The following is a 17,181-nucleotide window of genomic DNA, read 5'->3' as shown; positions in this document are numbered from 1 at the left end:
TAACTACCACATCATACATATCATTACAATTTTAATTCAATCAAAGTACATATAATGTAGAGTGTGGGCCACTAGCATATAAACGAATTTATTAACTTCAATAAACATTAAACTCTGAATTTCATTTATCAAGTACAATAAACTGGGCAAGAACATAGTCTTTGTTTCATATAGCAATATAATGTGAATAGAAGAAAATCCTGTGTCTGCAGTTTCCTAAGCACAACGTTAATTGAAAGGATCCACATCTGTGTAAATCACCCTCTGTACATACAAACAGAGATGCTTTATGTGTATATGCTGCATTACGCAGGTTATAGCATCAGATACTTTGGGGCAGGGGTGAAGAAGGGCATAAAGGGCAACTTTCAGAGGGATGATTTAATACAGGAAAACTGGGAGGATGAAGGAATAGGATTTCATCTCAGAGAAGGGGAAAAAGAGGATCTTGAATATGGATTTACAGAAAGCCAATTACCTAGCTACGGAGAAGAGGAAAAGATGTTAGAGTAGACTAAGAGAGCAAATAAAGTCTTTTCTATTCTTCCTATAAGTTCTAATTGAAGCCACAGTCCTTTCCTAGTCTCTTTGAACCATCTATTTTGGCCAGTCAGCCTTTGTTCTCAGGGCTTACTAGTAACACAAGATCAGTTTCAAGAATTACTTTATTGTTATTATTCTTCCTCCATATATAATTCACATTTAAGTGAGTGCAAGAAATAAATAATAGATTATATGTGATTGTTTTTTTAAAAGTAGGATCATTTTAAAATTACATATAACCATAATCAGTTATATGTACACATAAGCAATAATTTGAAAATATAGTAACAAGACGTTTTTTTGTTTTAGGTTTATGCCATCAATAGTGCTGGTGCAGGACCAAAAGTTCAGATGAGAATAACTATGGATATTAAAGGTATATACACAATCTCCCATTCATTTCACAAGTGCTGTTCTCTTAATAAAACAGTAATAGAACTTGAATTCTGTATTAGAATTAAGGATGTAGTCAAGCTTTTGGTGAAGCATATTTAAGTAATAATGTATGCTTGTTAAAGCTATAATTAAAATGCCCAAATAATGATGCAAATTACCATCCTATACAATAAAAGGCTAATATGCAAATTGTCCCCTCAGTTTGACCACTCGCTATGATGTGCACTGACCATCAGGGAGCAGCGTAAAATGAAGGAAGACCCCGTCCAGCAGCTGGCAGCAGAGGGGTGGGGAGAGGAAGGCCTTGATTGGCCCTGATCATTAGCCAGGCCTAGGGACCCTACCTTTGCATGAATTTTGTGTACCAGGCCTTAAGTGTTAAATAAAGAGAATGCCCACCTGCTATTTTTCTTATATTTCCTTTCCTCTAACTTTAAACTCTTCTGAGACAAATTTTATAGTCCATTATTTTGTTTTTAAATAAAATAAAGAAAGCAAAACTTATTCCTTAAATTACCCATGACTAGAAGTTGACTAGTTTTAACTAGATTCCTCAAATGACCTTTATTTATATTGAAAGTTGAGTTCTTTACAGTTAATAATAGTGTTTACTGAAAAACCACGTATTCAGCTTTATGATTCTGACTATAAAGATTCTGATCTATCAATTCATTAATCTTACAGGTAGTTTTCATTGAAAATATAACTAAAATTTGGAGCCTTTTGCCTGCCAAATCCATAAAAAATTAAAAAAAGTTTTTTACGAGGAATTTAGAGCCATTCAGTCATTCAGGGTGTCTTCTGTTCCTGAGACTGAAAACCTGCATGTAACTGTACCTTTTCTCTAAAAAGTTGTATAAAACCTGCAAAACTAAAAACAAACAAAACAAGTATATGGACCTGTAGTAGAATTCCACCACCTATTGCTTCTCTCTTTAGAGCAAAAAGTAAGTACACCAGAGCACAATGATTCTCAGTCTTTGGCAGGGACACCAAGCACAGTGATTAAAAGCAGGCTCTAGGCTGAGTCTAGGGTCAGACTGCTGAGATTGAATCCTGGATTGACCACTTGATATCTGTTTGACTTTGGGCAAGTTTCTTGACCCCTATAAGCCTGGATAGTGGAGATAATACTAGTTCCTATTGCATACCTTGTCCTGAGGATTTAAAAAGATAATCTTTGAAAAAATGCTTAGGACAGTGCCCTACTTGAGAATGAGAAACATTCACTGTAAGGTGAAGCTGATAAATATTATCTTTTCATCAATGGGCAGTTTACACAATTATAATACTGTATATAAGTATTAATTATTTGCTTTTACTGGTAATTGATAAATTACATGCTTAGGAAATATAAATATAAAATCTTAAAAATCAGCAATTTGAAAAAAATGAGTTCATAAAGAAGAGCTTACATCAATTCATCTTATTGTCTGTTATTCATTGGCAGACATGTAATCATGCAATTAACAATATTGATTCTTTAGTAAAAAAAAAAAAAATCCCCATTTCAGATGATTTGGTCATCCCTGGTAAAGAAGACTAATTCTGCCTTTCTTCTCTTTAGGTAGGGCAGATAGACTCAGGACCAGTTATCTGGAGAAGGTATAAATATATATACTGGAGGCAGTGGTGAGGTCCTAGAGAAATTAATTTTTCTTCAGTAATATGAATGATTTCATTAGTAAAATGGAGTGATATTGAATTATGGTAGCCTCATTAAGTTTGCATTTGACAGGTAATGTCAGGTTGGGTAGTGGTGTCCAGTGCCAGATTCTTCAAACTGGGAACCTTTTCTTGGGAACTTCTCAGTGGCCTAGAGCTTCTCAGAACCCCCCGAAACCTGATGCTCCTCCTGCTGAATTCTTTCTTCCCTCCCTTTTCTCAGGTGTCTCCCGGCCTATTCTCTGTGGTCTAAAGGCTCTCACCATCTCCTCTTGCTCACTGTATCTTTACTCTCCACAGATATGTTCCCCAATAAACTTGCTACTCATCTAATATCATAGGCTTTATATCTCAGAGGAATGAGCTAAAAGATCAAGTAAAAAGATCTGGTTCCCTTTTATAGCTATGTGTGTAAGGCCATCTCCTCGTGTGTAAAATTGAAATAATATTGCCAATTTTATAGCATTATTGAGAGGCCTTCTAAAAAGATTTAATAAAGATGGAAAATAAAATTTGATTAAGCAACTTATTGTTGCTCAAACAATTGTTATATATAGCTATGAAATGAAATTAAACAAACAGGAGCTTCTATAAATATTGACTTTTGGAGATATTTGTATGCACTGATGGTAATATGTGAATTATCAGGGCACTTTTAGAAATTATTCTGGCAATATCTATTAAAGGTTAAAAATACACATATTGTTCCAGAAATTCTGCTCTTGGAAATCTATTCCACAGAAATAAAAGGATATTTGGCATGGATAAACTGGGCAGGAGGGAGGTGCTGGTATGACTAGAATAGAAATAGGAAAACTAGCTAAAAGAAGTAAAAGAATGAAAAACACTAAAATAATAGTATAATTTAGTGCACCTATGAAAATTATATATGAGTGACAGCATATATAATTGGGATGTATTTAATATGTAAAGATAAGTCAGATGTCCAAAAATCACACCTGAGTCCCATGATTTCAGGTTAAGTCTCAAATATATTACTATACCACCAGGAGATAATAATTGCTTAATATTTGCTGTAACAAAACAAGACTATTTCATTTGTTCTTTATGTTTGTCATTACTTTATCTGTAAATTTCCTGCCTAGAAAAAAAATGTTTAATGCTTATTTCTTCTCTTCAGAAACAACAACAACAAAAAAGTCAATTATGATACTTCTTTGTTTACAGCTCCAGCACGACCAAAAACCAAACCAACCCCTATTTATGATGCCACAGGAAAGCTGCTGGTGACTTCCACAACAATTACAATCAGAATGCCAATCTGTTACTACAACGATGACCATGGACCCATCAAAAATGTACAAGTGCTTGTAGCAGAAGCTGGAGGTATCATTAAATATTAACTTATCCTGTTCATTTGTAAAGTATGAATTGCTGAATGGTACAGAAATTTCAGTTCAAAATTAGTAATATAAATTGACTCCTGATTAGCACAGAAGTCTTGACATTAATAGATTGTCAATATTATCATTAATTCTACTAAACACTTATGCTAAGGCATAGTTAAAATATGTGATTTATTTATTCCATCTGCCAGTGGGGTTGCTTTTACTTTGACAAGATGGATTATTGGTAACTTCTTTGGAGATGTGAACATTACAGTTACCCTTGACTGAGGGATTTTTTTTTTTCTCTCTAGCTGCTTATCCAGGTAAATCAGCTGAATCATCCCTGATGGTTCATAGAGTGAAAGATACTTCATCCAGAATTTACTCATGCAATTATAAAAACCATTTATAAATTTGAAAACACTGTATATGTTACTTGTAATCAACATTCTTTTTTTCCCCCCTGAAAATAGCTCACCATGATGGAAATGTAACAAAGTGGTATGATGCATATTTTAATAAACCAAGGCCATATTTTACAAATGAAGGCTTTCCTAATCCTCCATGTACAGAAGGAAAGACAAAGTTCAGTAGCAATGAAGAAATCTACATAATAGGTGCAGATCATGCATGTATGATTCCTGGCAATGAAGACAAAATTTGCAATGGACCTCTGAAGCCAAAAAAGCAATATTTGTATGTATAGTTTATATCTGCCATGCATTGTGTTAGCAAGCTGGTTGAGATCTTTCATTCCTTCATCTACCCATCCTTTTTTCTTTCCAGTAAGCACTGGGCATCCATCATGTATTATGACTTGAGTTTTTATAATATTTTTAAAATATATTTTCATTGACTTGAAAGAGAGAGAGGAAAGGAGAGGGAAAGAGAAATATTGATTAGCTGCCTCCTGCACATCTCCCACTGGGGATTGAGCCCACAACCCAGGGCATGTGCCCTGATTGGGAATTTAACCAGCAACCTTTCCTTGCATGGGAGAGCCCTCAACCAACTGGGCCACACTGGCCAGGGCTGACCTGACTTTTTAGGCTCTAGGAATGAATGTAAAGATCAACAAAGGATTGTCCTCACATTCCACAGAACATACAGTTCTATAGGGAAAACAGACAAACCTAAATGTAATTATGATTTGATCTGATAAATTACATAAAGTCACTATGAAAAATGTGCCCTTGGAGTATATAGACAGGAGGATTTAATTCTTTCTGTAGAGGACAATGTGACCAATGTAATATTTTATGTTTTTCACTCGTTATTTTGCCTTACCTGCTCAGGTGTTTAGAAACACTATTACAGTCTTTTGTTCATCGCAATACTTTTATCCTTTCATCATACATCTGAATTAGTGATTGAAATATTTGCAACTCACTTTAATATTTGGCATTTTGTAGACCACACCAATTGAATATCATATTAAAATATTTTTACAAATGAAATCGATTTTTAAATTTTCATTGATTTTTATAAATGGTATTAGGTAAGGGTCAAACTCCATTCCTTGGTCTTTGAATATCCAGTTTTCTTGACACCATCTGTTGAAAAGACTGTTTGCATCTCCAGCTTTGTTAATTTCTTTGCTAAATCAATTTTTCCTACTAAATTAACTACTATTTCTGTGTCACAAGATGACAGATTTTTTAAAGTCTTGAATTATTTTATTTTAAATATATAATTTTTTACTAGTAAATTTGAAATATGTAGCTAGTCTCATCTTGCCAACTAATTAAAGCATTATTAAATTCTTTATAAATGTCTTAGGTCAAATTAGCATTGGAAAAATTAGAGAAAGTAGGTAAATTCTTAAAAAATGCTCTGTCATCTATTATGAATTATAGTTACTTTGGTTACCAGGTTATTGCCCAAAATATAATCATTATATATATATATATATATATATATATATATATATATATATATATGATAGTTATGAAAATGGTATATCATAAAGTTTAATACTTATTCAAGTATTTTTATTTTGCATATTTTTTTCAAAACAGACTCTTCATATAATCAGTACAATAATAAGAAACTGAGAATAGTAAAAATTAAATTATATATTGCAATTTATTAATGTAAATTGATTTTATGTTTTCAAATGCCTGGATGTCTGTAGTTTTTAAATGACCTGTTTCGGTTGTCTTTGTGGATATTAGAATCATAGAGTGATTTTTAAGATTGATTCTTTTCTGTACCCTTTTTCTATTTCATCCTATATAATAAAAAAGCTAATTGCTAATTAGACCAGACGGAGGAACAACCTTCTGGAACAACCTTCCATAATGACCAGTGGGCAGAGGGTGGGGCCATGGGGCCACCAGGCAGCCAGGGCCAAGCTCCTTGCATGAAGTTCATGCACCGAGCCTCTAGTATGTTATAAAAGCATAGGAAGTAAAAATATAGCTGTGCACACATAGATTTAAGAAACTTTTTCTTAATTACGTACATATGAACAAGATAAGTTCTAAATGACAATTCTAAATCTGGTTCACTGCTATTTTCAAAGGTGGACAAGGTACAACATTGTTTACGATTTATAGTTTAAAAGTCTATTTGTGTAACTCACTTTCACAGACTACATTATTTAATCCAAACAAATCTGTGAAGAAGGCAGATAATCTGCTTCAGTTGAGCTGCTGACTGCTTATGAGTCTGCCCAGATTCTTAATCACTCTCTCATGAAGTTCATGAAGTCCATGTCTAGGGTAATTATTTATCTCACATAAATAATAATATCTATTTGTCCTGATGGTCATTGAATTCCAGGTCTACATCTTGTAAATTCACTTTATCTTAAATAAAAATGTTTATTTTAATAGCTATTTGCTAAATTATTCATAGAAAAAAAATCATATGGCATGCAAATTGCTAGTTTTAATTTTAATTTAATTTTATTTTATAGATTTAAATTTAGAGCCACAAATGTCATGGGACAATTTACTGACTCTGATTACTCTGACCCTGTTAAGACTTTAGGTAAGACAAACTTTATAGTTTACTTTCAATTCTCAACATGCTAATTACAGTACAACATTTGTAAATGTATTAATTTATGAATGAATGCTCTCAAGTATAAATTCATTTCAAGGTTAACTAGACTGACTAAGAAATAATACTATATTGTAATAATCTATTAATAGATGGAAGTTTCATCCATTTGAATCTGGACCTAGATTTTGAAATGATACTGATTCTATGCTGATGTGTACCAACATTATACCAAACAAATATTTAATTGGCTGCTTAATATACAATCTTACAGAAGATTTTTACCTAATACAAAGGAAAAGGCTTATGGCAATTATTCTAGTAGAATTATCCTAAAACACTAGAAGCTTACCTATCCTCTTTAATTTTGCTTTTTTTTTTTTTCTAATCAACTCTTTCATGAGTTTTCTTTTTAATTATATGCACTCAATTAGGCCTGAATAAAATACAAATATAATTTAGTCAAATGCAAGTATATTTCTTCCTCCTCTTCCTCCTCCTTTACCTCCTTCACCTCCTCCTTCTTTTCTTTGTCATCACCATCATCTAACATTATATCTTCTATACCAGACACACTTTCAGGTTCTTGGTATGTATTAACTGATGAACGCTTCATAGCTACCCTTTACTTTAGACCAGTGGTTCTCAACCAAAGTAATTTTACTCTCCAGGGACATTTAAGAATATTTGGAGCTGTTTTTGGTTGTCACATCCTTGGGGGCTGATCTATGGGCATCTACTGGGCAGAGACAAAGGATATTGCTGAACATGCCACATTGCATAGGACAGCCCGGATCAGCAAAGAATTATCTGACCCATAATGTCTGAGACTCTGTCAGGGGATATTGTTACCTCCATTTTAATGATGAGAAAAACCAAGGTTCATATTAAGTAATTAAGTGACTGAGTCAGGATTCTAGCACAGATTTGATAGCAATTACACCCCAAATAGAGGATTTATACCTGCATTCAAATGTTGTCTCCTCCACTTTAGAAAATAATTTAATTTTTATAGACTTCGGTTTCCTTATTTGGAAAACGGTAATGACAATATTACCTTAAAATATTTATATAAAGCAACATAGGTAAAGGCACTAATATTTTATAGTTAGAAAAAAATAAAATGCTTAATAGCTTATTTTGGGGTAGGCTATAATTAAAAACTTTAGAAATATACTTTCTTAGGAGAAATTATATTTCCAGAGTTTCTCTGAGTGGATCACAACTTCTAATTTGCACCAAACTTTGAGGATGTGGAACCTTGTATGTTGCTCAGATACACAGCAATCATGAACTGCAATAGATTCAGTAAGAGTGGAAACTGGATGCAGATAAATTGTTCTACCATTTTCAGTTAGAAATTCTCACCAGGTCTTAAACATTAATTGTATAGAAAGCCAGCTTTGCAGGCTCCACTTAGCTAATAAAACTTTGGACCCTGAAGAAATCAAGAAGGGGCTTATGACTTGCTACATGGATGTTTATAAGGAATAACAAATTCCTTTGACTATTCTCTCTAATTTCATAAAATCACTGGTTTGATTAACTGTACACAATATATTAATCATTTTAAAGCTTGCTGATGAGACTTGGGATATTTAAATTTTGTTGAGTGTTTCATTTGATAGGTGATTTTTATCACACAATGATACCACCAGAGTCAATGCCTTGCCAGCATTAACATAATTTCCTCGCGATTACAGCATTTAGAGACTATTGCCTCCACTCACTAATGATTCTGATGTGTTTACTGATGGAAGAAAAGAGTCAAAGACAAAGTGAATAGCTAGCAGTGCTGAAAGAGACCTCCTTGCTGTTCTGTGCCTCTCATAGCTTGTCGGTTTCATACAAATTTACTTATTTTAATTTATTTTATTTTTTTATCTTTTTTTCTTTTATTTTTTTATTTATTGCTGACAGTATTACAGATGTCCCCCATTTCTTCCCATTTACCTACCTCCAGCCCAGCCCCTATCCCCCCAGCCTCTGGCCATCACCACACTGTTGTCTGTGTCTCTGGGCTATGCTTTGGCTAATCTCTTCACCTTCTTTTATCTAGTTCCCTCCTCCCCTCTGAGCTCTGTCAGTCTGTTCCATGTACGTATCCATGCCTCTGGTTCTATTTTTAAAAATAGATATTTTATTGATTTTTCACAAAGAGGAAGAAAGAGTGATAGAGAGTTAGGAACATCAATGAGAGAGAATCATCGATCAGCTGCCTCTTACACACACACACACACACACACACACACACACACACACTGGGGATGTGCCTGCAACCAAGGTACATGGCATTGACAGGAATCGAACCCAGGACCTTTCAGTCCACAGGCTGACGCTCTATCCATGGAGCCAATCCGCTTTCGGCTCTGGTTCTCTTTTGTTCATCAGTTTATTTTGTTCATTAGAGTCTACATATAAGTGAAATCGTGTGGCATTTATTTTTGTTACTGATGTGAGGACAACATATTCAGTCAGTTATCTGAGAACAAAGTTGAGATATTCAGGGGAATAGGAATCAGCATGAAAAGCCATAGAAAAGGGGAAAGCTGAGTATCAAAGACCATGCTTATCTTCTTTCTTCCTTTCTCTCACAGACGAGGGACTAGGACACAATAATTAACTCTAGAAAGTAAAAGGAATACACAATTGGTTCTTGCTTCCTTTCTGGAATCATAACTACTACCACCTTAGTCATCCAGGTACTAATGCTCATGTGTCCTGGTAACAACAGGAGACTAGAAGGGATGTTAAGATGTGGGGCAAAGGGCAGAGTGCAGGATCCTGCCAAGGCCAGGGAGGAAGGGGCCGGGGAGACAGACTGGATGGAGTAGGTAGAAAGGCTCTGAGTTGGTAAAGGGAAGCGACAGGCAAGGGTTTCATGTGTCTATGATTAAATTCTCAGAGCTCATATATTATTTGTAGGCCAATGGCAGAAGGACAGCCTTTCAAGCTCCTCCTTAGAGTTGTCTCCCATGGGATGGCTTCTGATATACAGCAGCTTTGTAGTAAATAGGCTTTTGCTCTGTAATGCTTTGGTTTGGTCATGTGGACTTCTGCTTACTAGTCATTTATAGATAGTAAAACCTTGACAGGTAGGAGTAGAGGAAATTACAAGGAATGAAAACCTCAGTTGTGAAATGAGATGTTCAGATTGAGAGTATGAAGTGTACCAGTAGAGTAGACTTCCTTGATGACTAGCAAAGCAGTCCAGTCACTTTGCTGGTTAACGGAGTTAACAACGTCACTTTCTGTCCTCCAATCAGTTTTCTACCTGGCTATTGGATGTTATGATTCTGTAGAGATCAGATTTGCTGATAAGCCAAGGCACCAAAGAGCTCCCCTCGAAATGGCCCTGGTCCATGATTTGACATTAATAAAAGGCCATTGGGTCATACAACTTTTCAGAAAAATAACACTGCCAAGGAAGATATAGTAGAACTCAAAATAATAATAATAATAATAACATTGACCATTTCTACAATAGTCAATGGGCAATGGCAAAAATGGCTGTCAGAATGGAGACAAGCAAATAATAAAATGCATTAATATGTTATCCCTAAAGTCACCATAAGGTACAAAAGACATTCAAGACCCCTTTTCTCTCAAATATGTCATGTATCGGGGTATATAATGGCATTTCCAATGGGCTAGTGAGTCTCCACATTCTTAACAAGCCCACTAAAGACTTATGTATGTCTGTGACCCCAGACTTCAGTGAAAGAAATATAGGTCCCATTTAGGTCACCAAGCCACCAGTAGATAGATGTTCATTCACTGGCATTTCACACACCACAGACGTGAGTTCTTAGCTGCATTGTCTATCAGTGATATCTTCAGGATTTAAGAGCCTTTGCAAGTCTGTGTTTCTAAATTTGTTCAGGGCATATTATTCCAAGGCAGGCCATTTTGATGGTGGTTCCGACTCTCAGAAACATTATCATTCAGAAGTTAAAACTACGAACAAAAGAATCACCATAGACTGATAGACTAAAGGTTTGTTAGTGAAAGAGGCTGACAGTAGTGGGAGTGAGAAGAAGCAGGCGGAGCTTGGCTGGATAAGGATGAGTGGGTCTAAGAGGAGTTTGCAGGTAGGGAAATCATTATGGCCCAGAAGAATGAACATGGGAAATGACATGCACCATTATTTTAATCTTGAAAAAAATTCTTATAACTTAATTCGATTTTTTCCCCCACTCAGGATTGAGCATTAGCATTTTTTGTTAACAAAATTTTCAAGAATTTCTTAAACCCTCTTTGGAAATCCTCTATCGGCACATCAGTTTATGGAAACTGCTGGTATGCAGTGTTTTGATTACAAGGTTTAATTATAGAGAGTCCCTGTGATTTGAAAACCACACACTCCTTTCTGCACCTTACAAGGCTTCATTAAAGCAAAATAAGATGAAACCTTAAACCCCGCGGCAAAGGCACCACGTGACTCTTTTCCTCTGTCATAACACTTCTCCTTTAATTACTAAGCTAACAATGAAAAGGTCCAATATGCTCACTTAGAAACAGGGTCTGTAGGTATTTTTGCTGCAGCAAAAGAATCACTTTCCCCAAAACACCAGAGATGTAGGGGAGATTTTTATTATGTTAAAGAGATAGTGACCATGTGGGGGTGAACCTTACAAACTTTGTAGTTAAACAGGCATCTTTCAGGCACTTTTGACATCTATCGAATTTATGTGACAGGTTATTTACTTAAAAGAGTAACTTCTGAAATCTCACTTCCAAAATGAGAATAATAATACTCATCTCACAAAATAACTGGGAAAGTAAATCTGATGAACAAATGAATGAATGTGATAAGTGTTTATTAATAAAAATACTAAACGTTCTTTATTTATGTACCAAGATTTTCCTTAGTGTTTTTATATATGATCTAAGGTATTCTTTACAGTCATATAACATGATCTTCGACAAATAGATATTGACTATTTATTGGTAAAAAGTATGAAGCTGGCTCTTTAAGAAACTTGTCCAAGACTATTGAGCTAGGAAATCACAGCACCAGCTTTCAGGCCCAGGCAGTGTGACTCCAGGCAGTGCTCTGCGTGTAACCACTGTTCCCGCGTTGGCTGAAAATCGTTAAGTGCTCCAGGAGCTTTCAATTTCATTACTATTGGTGATGTTTCTGCTCTCACAGACTTCCTGTTGTTGCTGTACCATTTTCTCTTCTCAACGTTTTAAATGATTTCTAGCTGTTTTCTTTTCATCTTCTTGTCTTAGCTTTTGAAGTTAACGTTCACATATGAGTATGCTTTATTCTTACACATAAAGATACAATAATTCCTTTTTGTTTTGTTTTTTAGCAATGAACAAGTGAGACTCTTCCTACATTCTAGAAACCACGTTTAATATTTTGTCATTCTGGTGTATGAAAATAATATTTGCCTAGCTTATTTTAATATATATTTCTTGAATTATGAAATTGAGTGGCTTTCCATAAATTTTTGTGCAGTATTGGAATATCCAGGATGGCTAAACCAAAGAAGTACTCCTTAAATTTAATTTTGGTTAAAAGAACTTGAACTTGTTTTCTTTGAAGATTAATAATAATATTAATAAGATCATGTAACGTGTTCCTATGTCAAAAGCCAGACATTATAAAGCTGGTAAGCTTTATAACCAATTTAACTTAAGCTTCTTAGAGATATAAAACTGGCTTAATCTGATCCATATATTTAGATTAGATGATGATAATTACAATCAAAATATAATACTGATGAGAATTTAATCAGTACTTCATAATTATGACTTAATTACAATGGTATGTTTTATTCTGCAAATACAACATAATTTAATTTGACCTTTTATAAAATCTATATCTAGTGAGGAAAGGACTTGTACTTATTACATAAAGATTCATGTTTATATTTTTAGGTAAAATAATTCCATTTTCTATGAAAAGATTTATAGTTGAGTCTTCATTCTGCATTGGTAATTCTTTGTGCGTACATGCATTGCAATGAATCAGAATTTGTTCTCACAGTCATGGCACATTTTGTCCTTTCCTGATGGTACTTTTGTAATACATGTGCCCAAAGGATTACACATTGTTTATTAATACATCATATGTCATTTCCTCACTTCACTTGGCTGATGCTTTGAAATAGTAATTTAATCTGGAAAAAAATTGTAGTCTATGAAATCATTTTTATCCCCACTAAGTTTTAAAGTCCAGTGATTCAATATTACCTGATAAAGATTCCACATTCATCTTCACGTTTCCTTTCCCAAGCATATCCAATTAAGAGTCAGCATGTGAAAATTCAATCGAACAGACCGTTCACGTTTTTATGTATAAAGAAAGGTGTATCTAAAATACTTTAGGAACTACACGCTGCTTTAGTGTCTTCTAAATTGTGCTGATGATTCTAGAAAACCATGAAACTATGATAACTCTTTAAAGTCCAGTGTTTATTTAAATCTACCATGCAGAATCGCTGTAGGAACCCTTTTATATTTTAACATTTCATAAACATCAATCCAGGGAAAAAATATGAAACATTAAGCCCTGCATATTTTACAGATAGCCTATTTTATCACTCAACTTTAATTCTTTTTTACAGTAAAATTATAAATCAGATGAATTAAAATTTATTATAATTTTAGTAGTTGTCTAAAATAAATGATTAATAAGTTGTACATTCTTATTTGTTTCAATGACTGATCTCCAACCCCCCAAAATTAATATATATTCAAAAACAATATTTTTATTCATTTGTAAATTTCACAAATATTCAGGCATTTATTATGTGCCTGATACTATTTTCAGAATTTGAAAAACAGTTTTGAATAAAATAAAGTCTCTTGTCTTCAGGGAATTTACTTTCTGGACAGGTAATAAACAATAAGGATAATAAATAAAGGAATTATAAGTTAAAGGGTTATAAGGACTATGGAGAAAAAATAAAGAATACTACAGTATGCAGAGGATATAGAAGAGAGGAGGCTAGTTATATCTTTAAGTTTTAAATGCTATCATAGTTTGCTTAGGCTGCCTTAACAAAAGACCATAAACTGTGTGGCTTAAATAACAAACATTTATTTTCCCACAGTTCTGCAGGCTAGAAAAGCAAGATCCAGGTTGCAGTCAATTTGGTATTGGGTGAGGATTCTTACTCTGACTTGTAGAAGGCCTCCTTCTCACTAAAATCACATGCCTGTTCCTGTGTGTGTACAGAGGGAGAAAGCCAGCTTTCTGGTATCTTTTCTTATAAGGATACTAATCCTATTGGACTTATCAGATTAGACCCAACTCTTACGTCTTATGACCTCATTTAAACTTAATTACTTCCTTACCCTAAATGTAGTTACCCTCGGGCTTATGGCTTCAACATATGAAGTTTGGAGGCACCTATACATTCGTAGGAGGTAGTCAGTGTAGGCCTCATTGAGAAGCAACCCTTAAAGATAATGAAATGGCTCTCCAGGCCGATATGCAAGGGAGTTACTTATTTGGCAGAGGATGAAGCAGATGCAAAAGCCTTAGGTCAAGAGTGACTGGGTGTGTTCCAGAAACAAAAAGGAGGACATTCTAGCTCCAGAGGAGTGTGCAAGGCAGAGATTGGAGGAGAAGTCAGGGAACCAGAGAGTCAGTGAGGGACCAGGTCATACAGTGCATTGAAAGAACTTTGGCTTTTCTCTGTAAGAGAGGAGGGTTTTAAGTAGAGGGTTAATGTTTTAAAAGGATGACTCTTCCTGCTATGTAGAGATGGATAGAAGACAAGGGAGGATACAGGGAACTTGGGTGTCCATACAATAATTCACGTAAAACAGGATGGTAGCCTGGATCAGGATGCTAGCAGCAGAGATAGTGAGAAGTGAGTAGAGCATACTCAAAAGCTTTGAAGATTATAATGAGCCCCCCAAAACCTACTAGTTAAGTTGAATAATTTTAAACATTTTGCCATATTATTTTATTTATGCATTCATTTTTATTTATGAAGCATTTTAAAGCAAATCGCAGAAGGAACCCTGAAGTAATTTACTGTTTCTCCAGTAACTACATATATATTATATTGTCACAGTTAAATAAATTAACAATAATTTATTGATATTATATAATACTACATACATTTTCAAATGATCCTTTTCTTTATAGCATGTTTGAATCAGGATCAAAATAAACAGGTCACACATTATCTTTGTCTGATCTCTTAATCTCTTTTAATCTAGAAGAAACGCCTCTTCCCCATCTTTCCCCCCTTTTGACACAGACTCATTGAAGCGATCAAATAAGTTGTTCTGCAGGAGGTCCCATATTCTGAATTTTCCAGGTTACTTTTGTTTGGTAGCATTAATTTTTTTCCTCCTTTAATACTTTCTTAAAAGTTAGAAATGAGATATAAAGGTTTGAATATTCACAATTAATGATTTGGGCAGGGATATGTTAACAATGTTGCTGCCTAGATCCAAATACCTCACATCAGAAGGTATATAATATCTTGTTGCCACATTTTCAGTGAACTTAAATTGATCAGCAAGTTTAATAGTAGTGACAGTATAATCCTTTATTAGAAAGTAGTTATTTTCCCTTTATTATAACCACAAAATAATCTGTGGGGTATATTTTTGATTCTATAAATATCCAATTTCCTATCAACCTTACTCCTCATCATTTAGAGATGCACTTATGATGGTTACCTGAATCACTTATTTAATTAAGAATATAATATTGTGTATCTAATTTTATTATTACCTCCCATAGCTTAGTAGTTTCAATAATATTTGAATGTATGGATTTTTTATATGTTGAATCTTTCGATCAATTTCAGTTTCTATTTATTATAAAGTTTAAATTGTTTCTTCTTTGGCCAGTAGGAATCTCTTCAAGAGGATCTTTTGTTCTTATATCATTAGTCTTTGAAAGTTTCTTAGCCTTCTTGCCCCATAAGATATGTGAATTCCTTTTGTTCCCTACTACCACTTTGGAATTATCACCCAAGTTTTCTAGTTTCTTTTATTTTATTTTATTTTTAAAATATATTTTATTGATTTTTCACAGAGAGGAAGAGAGAGGGATAGAGAGTTAGAAACATCGATGAGAGAGAATCATTGATCAGCTGCCTCTTGCACACCCCCTACTGGGGATGCACCCGCAACCAAGGTACATGCCCTTGACCAGAATCGAACCCGGGACCTTTCAGTCCCCAGGCCGACGCTCTATCCACTTGAGCCAAACCGGTCCCGGCTTCTAGTTTCTTTTAATGAAAAGAGTACATAACTTGAAGATAAAGTTAACAGGATTTCCTCAATGATTTTGCATTTGTGCTAAGAGAGAGTCAAGTATGACTTTAAGATTTTGGGCCTGAGCAAAAGGAACGGTGAAGTTGCCATCAACTAGAGGTAGAAGGATGCTCTTGAAATAAGGGAATTTTGGGAATTTAGCTTTGGGAATTTTGATTTTTTTTATTTTAATTTTACTTCCCATAGGCAATTGGTTATACAAGTTCACTAGGTAACAATTAATAATCAACATCATATAGATGAAGATTAAAGCCATAAGGCAGGGTAGGCTCACCAAGGGAGTGAGTTTAGATAAAAAAAAGGAAGTCCAAGGATTAAGCCCCAAAGTTATGAGATTTAGGAGAATAAGATGAGTATTCTTTATATACTTTTAATTGATTTTTATTTTTTACAGAGAGGAAGAGAGAGGGATAGAGAGTTAGAAACATCGATGAGAGAGAATCAGCTGCCTCTTGCACACCCCCTATTGGGGATGTGCCCGCAACCAAGGTACATGCCCTTGACCGGAAGGAACCAAACCCAGGACCTTTCAGTCCACAGGCTGATGCTCTATCCACTGAGCCAAACCGATTTTGGCAAGATGAGTATTCTTGAGTAATATTATAAGAAAATATTTTTCTGTGTTTTGAGATCCAAGATAGTATTAAATAATAATAATAAAAAAAAACTAATGATAATGTTATACTTCATCCTCTTCAGGTGAAGGACTTTCAGAAAGAACTGTGGAGATTATCCTTTCAGTCACTTTGTGTATCCTTTCAATCATTCTTCTTGGAACAGCTATTTTTGCATTTGCAAGGTAAGAATTATTTGTGCTCACATGCCTAGTATGCTTTGTGAGCACTATTCTGTCCCAGTCCCATAGGGAGACAAGCCACAACAGTGACCTGAATGGGAAATATCTAATAAAAAGAACTGTTAACTAATAGAAATACTTAACTACTAAAAGGTAAAGAATTTAAGG

The 17,181-nt window shown here is 34.4% G+C and overlaps 1 protein-coding gene across 1 annotated transcript in view; it reads left to right on the top strand.

Annotated features, from left to right (window-relative positions):
* Window positions 1–17,181, top strand: part of PTPRQ (protein tyrosine phosphatase receptor type Q) — a gene marked incomplete at its 5' end in the record, with an annotated part of 199,117 nt that overhangs the window by 137,450 nt on the left and 44,486 nt on the right. The window contains 5 exons of the mRNA XM_084878250.1: window positions 853–919; window positions 3,793–3,951; window positions 4,427–4,649; window positions 6,874–6,947; window positions 16,917–17,016. Of these exons, the coding sequence (XP_084734376.1) occupies window positions 853–919; window positions 3,793–3,951; window positions 4,427–4,649; window positions 6,874–6,947; window positions 16,917–17,016 (623 nt within the window). The remainder of the gene's footprint in view (window positions 1–852; window positions 920–3,792; window positions 3,952–4,426; window positions 4,650–6,873; window positions 6,948–16,916; window positions 17,017–17,181) is intronic.

The sequence above is a fragment of the Pipistrellus hanaki genome, assembly GCF_964339955.1.
Source record: "Pipistrellus hanaki genome assembly, chromosome: 3".
Taxonomy (NCBI): domain Eukaryota; kingdom Metazoa; phylum Chordata; class Mammalia; order Chiroptera; family Vespertilionidae; genus Pipistrellus; species Pipistrellus hanaki.
This window is presented reverse-complemented; position numbering and strand designations above follow the sequence as displayed.